Here is a 12,152-nt window from a genome sequence, read left to right on the forward strand (position 1 = left end):
ACGTTAAGTCGGATTTGTTTAAAATTGTACATCAGTGTGCATATATTAATCAAAAATGGTTGTACCGAAACAGACTTTATTTTCGTTTGAATGTCAAATATATACAGTCATTTCGCATGATTGAAGATTACACTGCTTGTTTCTGTTTACATCTTAAACACGTGGTACAGAACTATTTTCAAACCCTATTTACACCGAGGTTAGCCGATTGTAACGAACGAATTAACTAACGAAATAACGAGCTAACAAACCAAGTTATTAACAAAAATCCAATGATCTAACGCCAAAAATACAGTCATCAGGGCTTTTATATACTGACAAATTATTGTTACGTACATGTGACCATGAAAGTTTAACTACATTAACTTCATTGAAAGTAGGGCAATCTTTTATTATCTTTATACCAGAGAAAAGGTCGTGATATATACAAATCTTGGTCAGACAATCTTTCATGTTAAACATGAGCATGGATATTTCGTGTATTTTACTCCACATATTAATGATATCAGGTAGGTTCCCGTTTATATTCTAAAATAAACATATAATTTCATTTCATTTCCGAATGGCCCAAAAGCAGGCCAGAGTTATGACATCATTTTTTAAAGATGACATGATGGAATTTTCCAATAGTAACATGGTCTTGTACAAAGTTAAACTAAATTATATAAGATAATAAATGACATAATTGTTAAATATCTATCTTTTTAAAATTGTCAATGTTACTTATATCTGAGTGAGTATCTGGTGTCATTTTAATGATAAACATCACAGTATGGTAACACTTTTTGCCATAGTTTTCTTAAAACTCGTGACATAATGAACTGATACAGAAGAAAAAAAGAAAGTATTACGAACAAGTTGAATAAAACTTTATTATATCACGACATTAGACAAAAATATACAGTAACTACAGAAAAGATCATTTGGAAATATTAAAGCCTTCAGTTAGAACAAAGGTTATCAGAACAACACGTGATTCAAGTTCTAATGGATCACACGAAATATATTGATAGAGCAAAGTTTATCCGAACAATTTAACAACTTGTGACATACGAAACATATATTTTCTTACACACAAGGTAGAAGTATTGAATTTGTCCACGACATATTTCATACGTCATTTTGTTAAAATATATGTTAATATTGTATTAAACAGTTTTAATAACATATTTGTTCTACATCTATCTTATTAAAATTAATTTTAAGCATTCATAGTTTCTTTCTCAAAGCATCTTTTTTCGTCAAATAAGAAGGCCTTAATTCTAATACAATGTATGTCTAATTTCATGTTTTCCCATAAATTGTTTAAAAAACCATTTTTTCAATGGCACTGGGGGATATGACAATGACTAGACAAGAAAGACGCTAATAGAAACAAAAGCTACAATCGGTCATCGCCCTCCTTATCTTGTTAAGATTAAACATGTTTATTTAAGCTCATATGTTTAAACATGGTCGTGGCCTGAGTAGGACTCGAACCCATGATCCCTTGGTTGAGGGACAAATGTCAAATATCTTAACCACTTGGTCACCGCTCCCTCTTACTAGGCCTTTTATGTCTTGTTACGAAAATTTATACTTTGTGGTGAGGGCTAGTGCTAATGTCTGGCAACTGGTTAGATTGATAGGAATGAAGACCAGGAGATAATTTTGTGTAATACTATTTCTTGTTTTAGCATGTAACGGCGGCGGCGGCGGTGGCGGTGGGGGTCACACTGACTGTCACAAAGACAGATGTGTTCAGGATGCGATCGAAAACATCGGTAGTGCATTTGATGAACATCTTTGTCATGCTTTTAAGGATGTGGACTGCAGTCATCATATTCTCATACACGACGAGATGATTTGTGCAACAGACGGGAAAACGTACCGTAACCAGTGTGTACTTCCTTACATTCATTTCTGTTTTGGTAAAAGGCACATTTTACCTCAGAGATAAATACAATTTTACTTCTTAAGAAAGGGCAAACCTTTAAATAATGTAAGATGCTTGTTGCCTGAAAAAGTAGCGATAATGTTAAATAATTTGTAAAATGTAGCAAAATGTAAACAAACTTGTATTTTGACGTCCATACATTATATTTATTCACCATAACTGTACTTGGTTCCAACAGATGAAAAATATGGTTCAGATAATTGGTCAATGAGTAACCTTTTGGATACACTAAAAGTAGACAAAAATTTAAAAGGTTTTTAGAAGTAAAACAAATGCATTTCTGAGGCATAATGGACCTTTAAATAAAATAGTTGTTTTATTATGAAATACATACATGACATAGCTGGATTCTAATGCAGTTTTTTTTAAGAATTACATCCACTCACTCGTCCAGAGTTTCCTTTTTATAGAAAAGAAAAATAACAATGAGTTTGGATACAGATATTTTTTCCCTATTTATGATAGAGTGTATTTCTAAATGCAACACGAAATGTTAAATGAAAACAGAATTTCAAGTATAAAACAAAATTTCTGAAACCGACTGGACATATGTACCTGATAATTTAGATTTCAATAGGTTTCAATATAAGTTTTCTGATTAAATGCAATCTTAAATAATTTGTGATCATTATAGATTCTTTAAATAAACGTATTTCTTGAAGACAAGTTTAGAGGGACTCATGATCTTCAGGGTTGTGTTTTTTTTTTCAAATTTATCTCTGATTACATTTGACGTCATAAGACCTGATGCGACAAGATTTAAGTTACTGTTATCAAACATTAAACTCTGTTGTTGCTATCTTATATGCCGTAAACACACGATTTGTCCGTGTTTTTTTAAATTTTAATTCATAGTTGAAATATGAACCATGACATCAGTACTGGTTTATTTAAAGAAGCTGACTTTAAACTTGGTCAATAATCTACACACTTGTTCAATAATCAAGCTAAAATAATATATTATATAAACTGTATATAAATCTTATAGTTTGTACATTACGAAAGGCTAAAGATTACTCAATTAAAAATACTTTTTTTATTTCACAGTTGTGAATATGCAAATGCTAGATGTGTTCAAATGCATGACAAACAATATTATGATCATCATCATTTTCTGGTTAATCCACTTGGCATTGTCTCACATTCTGCGTGTGTTGTGTCTACCAAACACCCAACAACGCCATTCGTAACGATGACTAACACTCCTATTGTAAACACTAACACAGGTACTGTAAGAGAGTCATCATGTCTTTGTCGCCTGCTACTGAGTAGTGGCAACATATATGGATCACTTTTCCGTCGCCTGTCTGTTGTCCATCCATCACATACAACTTGTCCAGACTACTTGTGCAATTTTATCTTTACATGAATGATCAGTTTAATCCAGTTGTGCATATCGTCGGCATTTTCCGGTTTCTTGATTTTGTCACAATATTTGGCCCTTATCTGCTGCTTTGTCCGTCAGTCCGTCCGTTTGTGTCCGGAGCATAACTTGAAAACCCTTGGACTTAATTTTTTTAAACTGCACACAGTGGTAAAAGGCACTGAGGCGGAATGCAGTGCTCAAGGACCATATCTCTATATTGCAATGTTTTTTTGTACTATCTCCCTTGAAGAAAAATTTTGTCTGGAGAGCATAACCTGAAATTCCTTGGACATCATTTGTTTAAACTGCATACAGTGGTAGAAGGCATTAATGGCGGAGTGCAAGAACAATTACTCTGTTTTGCCCTTTTTTTTAAATGATCTCCACTTTTAGAAAATCTTGTCCGGTGTATGACCATAAAGCCCTTTGAGATAATTTGTTTTAACTGCACACAGTGGTAGAGACCATTGAAGGGCAGTGCAGTGCCAAAGATCCATTACATTTTGACCTGTTTTTTATTATCTCCCCTTTTAGAAACATCTTGTCCAGTGCTCTGTTTAACTTTAAACTTTATCCGGGACATTGCTCTGAACCATAAGAGGTATCAACGAGAAAATACGTAGGTAGATATACTTAATTAAATAGAAGTGAAGTGCAAAAGAATCGTAACTCTGTCTAGCCTTATATTGGAGTTATTGCACTTTGTTTATTTTTACACTTTGAACTTTGTTGGGGGCATAACTCTAATACAATAAAGAAATATAAACAAGAAACTTGGTAGGTAGATAGATCTCATTAGATTGAAGAGTAGTACAAAAAAAAACATAACTCTGCCTTGCCTAATTTTGACGATATTGCCTTTGTTCATTTCTTTCACTTTGAACGTTGTTCGGGACAAAGCTCTGAAGCCATTAAATGTAACAACAATTAGATTTGTAGATAGATAGATCTTATTTAATAGAAGTGCAAAGGAACCGTAGCTCTGCCTTGCCAAATTATGGGGTATTTGCTTTTTAATCATTTTTACACTTCACACTTTGTTTGGGACATTACTCTAATACTATAAGAGATATCAACATGAAACTTTGTAGGTATATGTAGCTCATCTGGTAGATGTCGGTTCTCTGCATTCCTATTTTTGAATTATTGCCCTTTGTTCAGTTCTTTCACTTTGAACTTTGTCTTGAACATAGCTTTGAAACCATAAAATATATCAACAAGAAAAATTGTAGGTAGATAGATCTCAGTGAATAGTGCAAAAGAACCGTAACTCTGCATTCTCTTCTTTTGGATTTATTGCCATTTGCTTATTTTTACACTTTCAACTTTGTCCGTGGTATAACTCTAAAACTAACAGACATTTACATAAAACATTGTAGGTAGATAGATCTCAATGCGTAGATACCGTTACTCTGCCTTGCCTATTTTTGAACGTATTGCCTTTATCAATTTTACATTGTGAACGTTTCACATTACTGTGCAACTACAAGAGGTATCAATAAGAAACTAAGTCGGCAGATAGATATCATTTAGTAGAGTTGCAATGCACAGAACAGTAATTCTGTCTTGCCTTATTTTGGAATTATTGCACTTTGAGCTTTTTCAAGGCATAATTCGAAAACTACAAGAGGTGTACTTTTTCGGTCCAAAATCTAATCGGGAAGCATAACCCGGTTCAAAACGGCTCTTGTGTTATTTGAAAGTTTGTCCGGACAAGTCTTCTCATACCAATATTGCAGTTTAAATGAAACTTTACAGGATTGATCAATAGCTCAAGTTCTTGCGCATATTAAACATATTAAAGTTATGGCCCTTGATTTAAAAGGTGGCATGTTAATGATTGGTATAGCAAGCTACATATAATCATGCCCTCTCCTTGACTTCTCCTCAGAAACTACTGGTGCAACTCTATCTAAACATTTATGGGAATAATCAGTACTAAATATAATTGTGCATATCGGCATTTCTCGGTTCAATGAGTTATGACCCGTTAATGATTTCTAAGTTGTGTCAAGGCTGCTTTTCTTATACTTCTAATGCAATTTAAAATGAAACTTTACAGGATTGATCGGTTCCGTACAGTCTTGTGAACATTAAACGGGTTTTCCGATTGAATGATTTGACTGAATAATGACTCTTAAATAAAAAACGCATTTGGCAAATGATGATTTTATGACTCCAGCAACACAGTAGCTGCAACATTCAATTGGTTATCACCAAGCGACACATGTGATCACTGATCGTTCTTGTGTTCACCTAATATGTATGAAACATTTGAAACATTCTATTTCATCTTTATGAGGGGTTCGCACAATGTGCAAATATTAATTATAAATATAATCAAAAACTATATTGAAGAACATCGACATTTTAACATAGTTTCATAACTTTTCAGTCGTAATGAAATCTGTATGATTTTGACTCAAATCAGCTTGCTCAGAATGAGCTTTTAGGATCGATGAATGTCCGTCGTCTGCAGTTTGTCCACATTTAGTTCGTCAACACTTTAGTGGTCACATTTTGCCAAAATTGTCATCAAATTTGGACTGGATGATTGTTTAAGTAATTGCTGTAATGAGTTTGTACATGGGTCACATAAGCTAAAATATAAAAGAAATCCTGTTAGCTCTCTAGTTGCTACTGTTTTGATTCAAATATCCTTTCAATTGGTCAGAAAGGTTGTTCTGATAACTTCAAGGTCAATTTTGAAAACGTTTTATCTTGAGTCAAAAACTAGGTTACATAGCCCAAATATTGATAAACCTTGTTCACTCTCTAGACGCTTTTATTTTGATCCAGATATTCTGGAAATGGGTGTTAAAGTTCTTTTTTGGCGATTTCTAGGTCAAATTAGAATACAGGTCACCTTGGGAAACAAGGTCAAAGTGTCAAAGTGTCAAAATATGGAAAAACATTGGAAACACTCTACTGTATAGTTTCAAGTGTACTGGAAATAGGTCAGAAAGGCTGTTTCAACGATTTATATGTCGAGTTTGAATATTGTTCACTAGGATTAAAAAACTAGGACATACAGCCTTAATTTAGAAAAAAAATTGTTAATACTCTACAGGCTACTGTTTTGAATCGATTTTACTGGAAATTTTACTGGAAATTGGTCTTTTTTTGATGATGACGTCTAGATTGAGTTTAAATGTGGGTCACCTGGGGTCATTAACTAGGTCATACAGCCCAATTATGAAAAAAACTTTGTGAATACTTTAAAGGCTTCTGTTTTGATCCAAACATCCTGGAATGGGTCTGCAAGGTGTTTCGGTGATATCTAGGTTAGGTTCAAATATGGGTCATCTGGTCAAAAACTAGGTTACATAGCAAAATATGGAATAAACGTTTTAACAGACTAGTGACTATTGTTTCAATCCAAATTTTCTAGAAATTGATCAGAAAGATTGTTATGATGAATTCTAGGTCAAGTTGAAATTTGAGTTACCCGGGGTAAAAAAAAGACCACCCAGCCCAAATATGGAAAAAAATATTAACATTCTAGAGATTACGGTTTTGATAAAACATCCTTGGAATTGGTAAGAAATGTTGCGATGATGATTTCAAGGTCAAGTTTGAATATAAGTCACCTCCTCGTGTCAAAAACTAAATCACACAGCCCAAGTTTGGAAAAAACTTGTTGAAAATTCAGGTAATATTGTTCCAGTCCAAACATGGAAATTTGGATTGAGTCATCATAATCAGGTAAGCGATAGAAAGGCTATCCTGGCCATCTTGTTTTCAATAACAGTGCCTTAATATTTTAGAACATAATCCCATATGCTTGATATAATCAACTATCCTGTTATTTGATTAAGCAACATCAACACTTCCAATAGCGACTGCAACATCCGCGGGAACGTCAACAGTTTCGTCTACAACGCCCATTGTTGCAGGCAGTTCGATTTCTTCGTCTGCGGGGCCATCTGCCATAGGCAATTCAACGACCGCACCTCAAACGCAATCTACAACGCTGTCAACGCAAGCTGTTCTAGGATCAGTTTTCTGCCAATATAGGAACTTGATCAGCTGCGGCTCTGGTTTCACTGTCGTCTGCGGCTCTGATAACAATTTCTATCCAAATAAGTAAGCAACTTTTACAAGCATATTGAGGAAGTTTTGGTAAAAATTTATAGACAAAACAATTTCATGGAACCTTTTTTAAAAAGCTGCATGCTATAGTAAAAGAAAACATTTTGAACGCCTCGCATTTTCCTCAGGATGATGTTTTTACAAATATATGTGCTATTTGTTCATACTAGTTTTCTTCTGTTCTGCAAAATGAAAAAAAAACAGCCTTAAATATAAAAGACTGCCCCACTCCTTTTATAAATTAACAAAACTAAAGGCTATCTATAAATATTTAAGTGGGTCACGGTTGTAAATGATTTTTCAAGTGACGTTTATTGTAAAATTGAAAACTGAAAACAAATATGACAAAATGTATCGTTACTCAGAATTTTCCCTGAACACTCTCTCTTGGATTAGCACAAGAATAGAATAGAATAGAATAATTTTATTTCACCAATCAAGGGTCATACTATATGACATATATAATCACAAGCATAAAACATAAGGCATGAAACAAAATATATCAACCAACAATTTGTGTATTGTATGGTAGAAATGAAGACAATAAAGTAACTAAAGCTTAATTCGTATTATTGGAAAAAACAAATAACACAGGCATAGTAATGTTAAAATAAGAAGTAAATAAATAAAACAGTTTAAAAAAACAACACAAAAACACTAATTACTCATTCGATATTCAAGTACAATAATATACATTCAATGGTCTGACAAATTTTTATTACTACTAGTACTACCTAACATAAGATTTCTTTTAAATCATTCTTATAAATTTCGAGTAGGTATTTAGAAAAGATATTCAAGACTCTAGTGTTTTCCGAGGACATTAACCAAACAAATTTCTGCTTATTATTCAACATAAAAAAGTTCTTATTTGATATTTATATTTGTCTAAATAGTAGTTCTCTATTACTATCAAATTTTGTACAACACATGGAAAATTGCATTTCATCTTCTACAAGATTGGAAGAGCAACAGTTACAATACCTTTGATTTACTGGGATTTTTTTATATCTGCCTGTTTCTATATTCAATATGTGTGCACTTACTCTAAACTTGGTAAAGAAAGTTCTTATATATTTGTCCTTAATATGTCTAAAGTACACTTCTCTACAAAACCTTTGCTTAAACAAAGAGTATGTTCTAAGTTTCCCTTCAGTTCCTGAGATATTCAAACACCAGTTGGTTTGGAACATTTTCCAATTCGAGTTTAACAACATTTACTAAGTTCTTATTGATAAAAACAGCATCAGATATATCTAAATGCTTAAAACAATGTTGTACACAAGAAACCCAGCAAACTTTATTATCCGTAAATAATGTTTGACTTTCAATAAAGGCAGAAGATAGTAATTTGCTAACAATTCCACTTAGCAGTCTTTGATAAAACTTTACCTAACTACATATTACATGAATAAATAGTGGATACCGTCCTAGTTCACTGCATACTGCCTCATTTGATGTTTTGTTGTGTACACCCAGAATATATTTTAAAAATTTCCCATGCATCTTATCACAGGACATATTTCCAAAGGATTTCAATGACACATAATCTGTATTTTTAACAATAGAACTACTAATATTTGGTATACCCCACATCTCACTACCATACAGAAGAATTGGTTTAATAGTATGATCAAAAAGATGGATGATAGTGTCAACATTTTGGTGTAGCTGACCAAAAACCTTACTAATCTTAAGACTTGCTTTCAGTGCTCTTTTATAAAGATCTTCTTGGCAGTAACTGAAAGTACCAGATGATGCAAAAATAATTCCGAGATATTTATAACTTTTAACATGAGTAACTTCAGTTCCCTTAAAGTAGAATTTCTCACAAGAAAGCCTTCCACTTTTACAAAAGTTTAAAATACTTGTCTTTTTAAGATTTACAATAAGACCATTATTCTCACAAAATGTTGATAACTTAATCAAACAATTCTGTAAACCTTTTGGTGTAGTTGACAACAATAACAAATCATCTACATACAACAAACAACTAATTTTTACATCATTTAGACACACTTGGTCATCACTACTATCAAATACAGCTGGCAAGTCATTAATAAACATTTTAAAAAGATTTGGGCTAAGATTGTCCCCTTGATGCTCCCCCATCTGGGGAGAGAATGTTTCTGTTAACTTATTACCAACTTTAATGTGCATTACATTTGAGCAATACATGTTTTTAACAACGTTGAAAAAAAGGTCCAGATATACCAGTATTACATTATACAAAAGAAGGGAGTGAATTACAATATCAATTGCCTTTGCAAAATCAACAAAACATGTATATAATTTAGCTCCCTTGCTGAAAGATTTATCTATCAATGTTTGCACTACAAACATGTGATCAGATGTTCTGGAATTGGGTTGAAACCCAATCTGTGCTTCATGAATAATACCATTATCTATTAAAAAATTTAATCTATTATTCATTATACAATTAAATACCTTTGATAGACATGACATAACAGATATACCCCTTTAGCAGTTGGGGTCCTTAGTATCACCACCTTTATGAATTGCTTTAATATAACCAACTGTCCATGAAGACGGATAAACACCACTTGAAAGTATACAATTAAACATTTTTTTAAAACTTGACAAAAGAAAAGCTAGCTTTAATTATTTCATTAGTAATGGAGTCAAGACCAGCATATTTTATGTTTTTCAATGAAGAAATGGCTTTGGAATTATTTCTTTTTCAGAAATTGCAAAATCTAGCTCATTGAAAGTTTTCATTTTTTTCAACATTTGTAGAAAATCAGCATATTTCTTGTCAATATGTTCAAACTCCTTCTTTACACAAAAAAGATTTGTAAAATGTTTTATCCATCCGTCTGCCGATATCTTATTAGCAGGATCATTTGCTAGGCCTTCCTCCTTAAGATCTTTAACTAATTCCCAATATTCAGATGGATTATTATCTAACATACTATCTAATCTAGAAATAATACCCTTTTTAAAGGTATTCATCTTTTGCTTACAACAACGTTTATAATTTTTTCTATACTTATAGAATGATCCTTTTAAAATATTGTCATACGGGTTTCTAGAATACAGTGAACTTCTGCATCATACAAAGGTCACTATCAAACCATTTCTTTTTTGACTGGTCCGGTCTAGTTTTCTTAACTTTTAACTTTTTCTTCATTGCTTTGTAACAGGCAGTATACAAAATGTCATTAAGATTAGTTACCATTTGATCAACATTTTGCAAAGGATCACTGTCAAAACTTTCAATTTTCTGTTTAATTTCAATAGATAGAGGAAAGAGCAATTTTAAAATCTAAACTAGACGTATCTGTTCATTTCCATGATGTGGGCACAATGTTTTTAAAAAAAATCGAACATTCTTTTAAAATTAAACTAACTTTTTGAGAAATTCCACACATATACAGACAAGAAAATTGCGGTGAACTATGTCTAATATGACTTTATTATAATATGGACCATTTCATGTGTATCCCTTTAATATATAGTGTGGTAAAGTAAAAAAGTTGAGAGAATGTCCTGTGCTTCTCACTACGGAGTCCATTTTTCCCAAGTTATAACCCTTCTTAGCACGCACGCTGAATAAGGTACTCATATAACAGATAATTAAGAAGCTATAGAAATAGAAATCTTACTCATCCTGACCAATCATCCATTGCCTATTATGCATAAGTCCTGAGAGTTAGATTGAATTACTGAGAATAACATGCATCTTTCTAACTTGCAAACTTTTCACACTTTCCAATTACTTTTTCGTCACTTCTTTTGAATTAAGTAACGACAGGATAGCTTGACTTTTCGGTTAATTGTTGTTAATCTTGTCAAACTCGACAGAATTTCTGCTTTTTGTGCTATAACACCTTATGCATATTTTTGTTTACCAAAATAAATGTTCAAAACAACATAGACACAATCACTTTAAAAGAAAGTGAACAGTTCTCCCTTTATAGTTGTCTTAACAATACTTTCTTTATTGGAAAAGTTCTGTGTTTTACATGATTTCGTCATGTGACAATAATCCTTTGTCACAGACCAATGACTTAAATGTTGGTTTTATTTTGTGTTGCAGATGTGAACTTTTAAAGACACAGTGCACTGTTCCAACCCTACGTGAGGAATCTGATGTGAATAAGTGTAGCGTGACGCCTTGACAACCGCAAAAAAACACGTAAATCGCACACCTAAATGTGTTAATTCTTGAATTATTTGACACATCTCATTATCCATAAATAAAAGTGTGCTTCTTGAGGTTTTATTTTTACAATTTTTTTTTGTTCGATTTCGGACATAAAACATGTTCAAATTCAGTTTCTTTTATTCTTTCTTATTCATTGTACACATAGATGATATTGAATGAGTGTAGATATAATACCAAATTTATTGAACGAGTTGCACATTTTGGAGGCCGCAATCTTTATTTTATTGTGACTTGATTGTATACGGTATTTTTTCACATATGTAAAAATGTTTGAAAACCAGTTTAATCGTTGTAGCAGATGTCCAACTTGTGTTTAAATATCAAAATATTTTTGATATAGTGTTTACAGAGGCGTATCGCATCGGGGGGGGGCAGGGCCTGACCCCCAAGCGTCTGTGTTTATTCACACATCTAAAATAACAACGGTTGAAAGTTAAAAAGTCAGTGTAACGCTTAAATTAGCGCGTTTTAACTCAATCTCCCACGCAGGGCTCTTCCCTTACGGGATTAGATCTCTGCCACCACAAGACTGATGTGAACTCAAATAAAAAAAAAATATTTCGGAAACA

At 32.6% G+C, this 12,152-nt stretch overlaps 1 protein-coding gene across 1 annotated transcript; it reads left to right on the forward strand.

The window, feature by feature from the left end:
* Window positions 1-416: 416 nt before the first annotated feature.
* On the forward strand, window positions 417-11,633 carry LOC132753303 (uncharacterized). Its single transcript, XM_060743755.1, has 5 exons — window positions 417-509; window positions 1,677-1,878; window positions 2,984-3,162; window positions 7,121-7,388; window positions 11,455-11,633. Exons 1-5 carry the CDS (start codon window positions 452-454, stop codon window positions 11,534-11,536), a joined length of 789 nt encoding a protein of 262 aa, XP_060599738.1. The 5' UTR covers window positions 417-451; the 3' UTR covers window positions 11,537-11,633.
* The last annotated feature ends 519 nt before the right edge of the window (window positions 11,634-12,152 follow it).

The sequence above is a fragment of the Ruditapes philippinarum genome, unplaced genomic scaffold (assembly GCF_026571515.1).
Source record: "Ruditapes philippinarum isolate M1 unplaced genomic scaffold, ASM2657151v2 ctg2600_1_1_1_1, whole genome shotgun sequence".
In the NCBI taxonomy this organism is placed as follows: Eukaryota; Metazoa; Mollusca; class Bivalvia; order Venerida; family Veneridae; genus Ruditapes; species Ruditapes philippinarum.

What these genes read in the sequence shown, in the direction of transcription:
- LOC132753303 (XM_060743755.1), top strand. Translation starts at nt 452, where the DNA reads ATGTTAAACATGAGCATGGATATTTCGTGTATTTTACTCCACATATTA. An exon ending in GGGAAAACGTACCGTAACCA is followed by an intron (nt 1,879 to 2,983) that starts GTGTGTACTTCC and finishes TTTATTTCACAG; the next exon opens with TTGTGAATATGCAAATGCTA. An exon ending in TATTGTAAACACTAACACAG is followed by an intron (nt 3,163 to 7,120) that starts GTACTGTAAGAG and finishes TATTTGATTAAG; the next exon opens with CAACATCAACACTTCCAATA.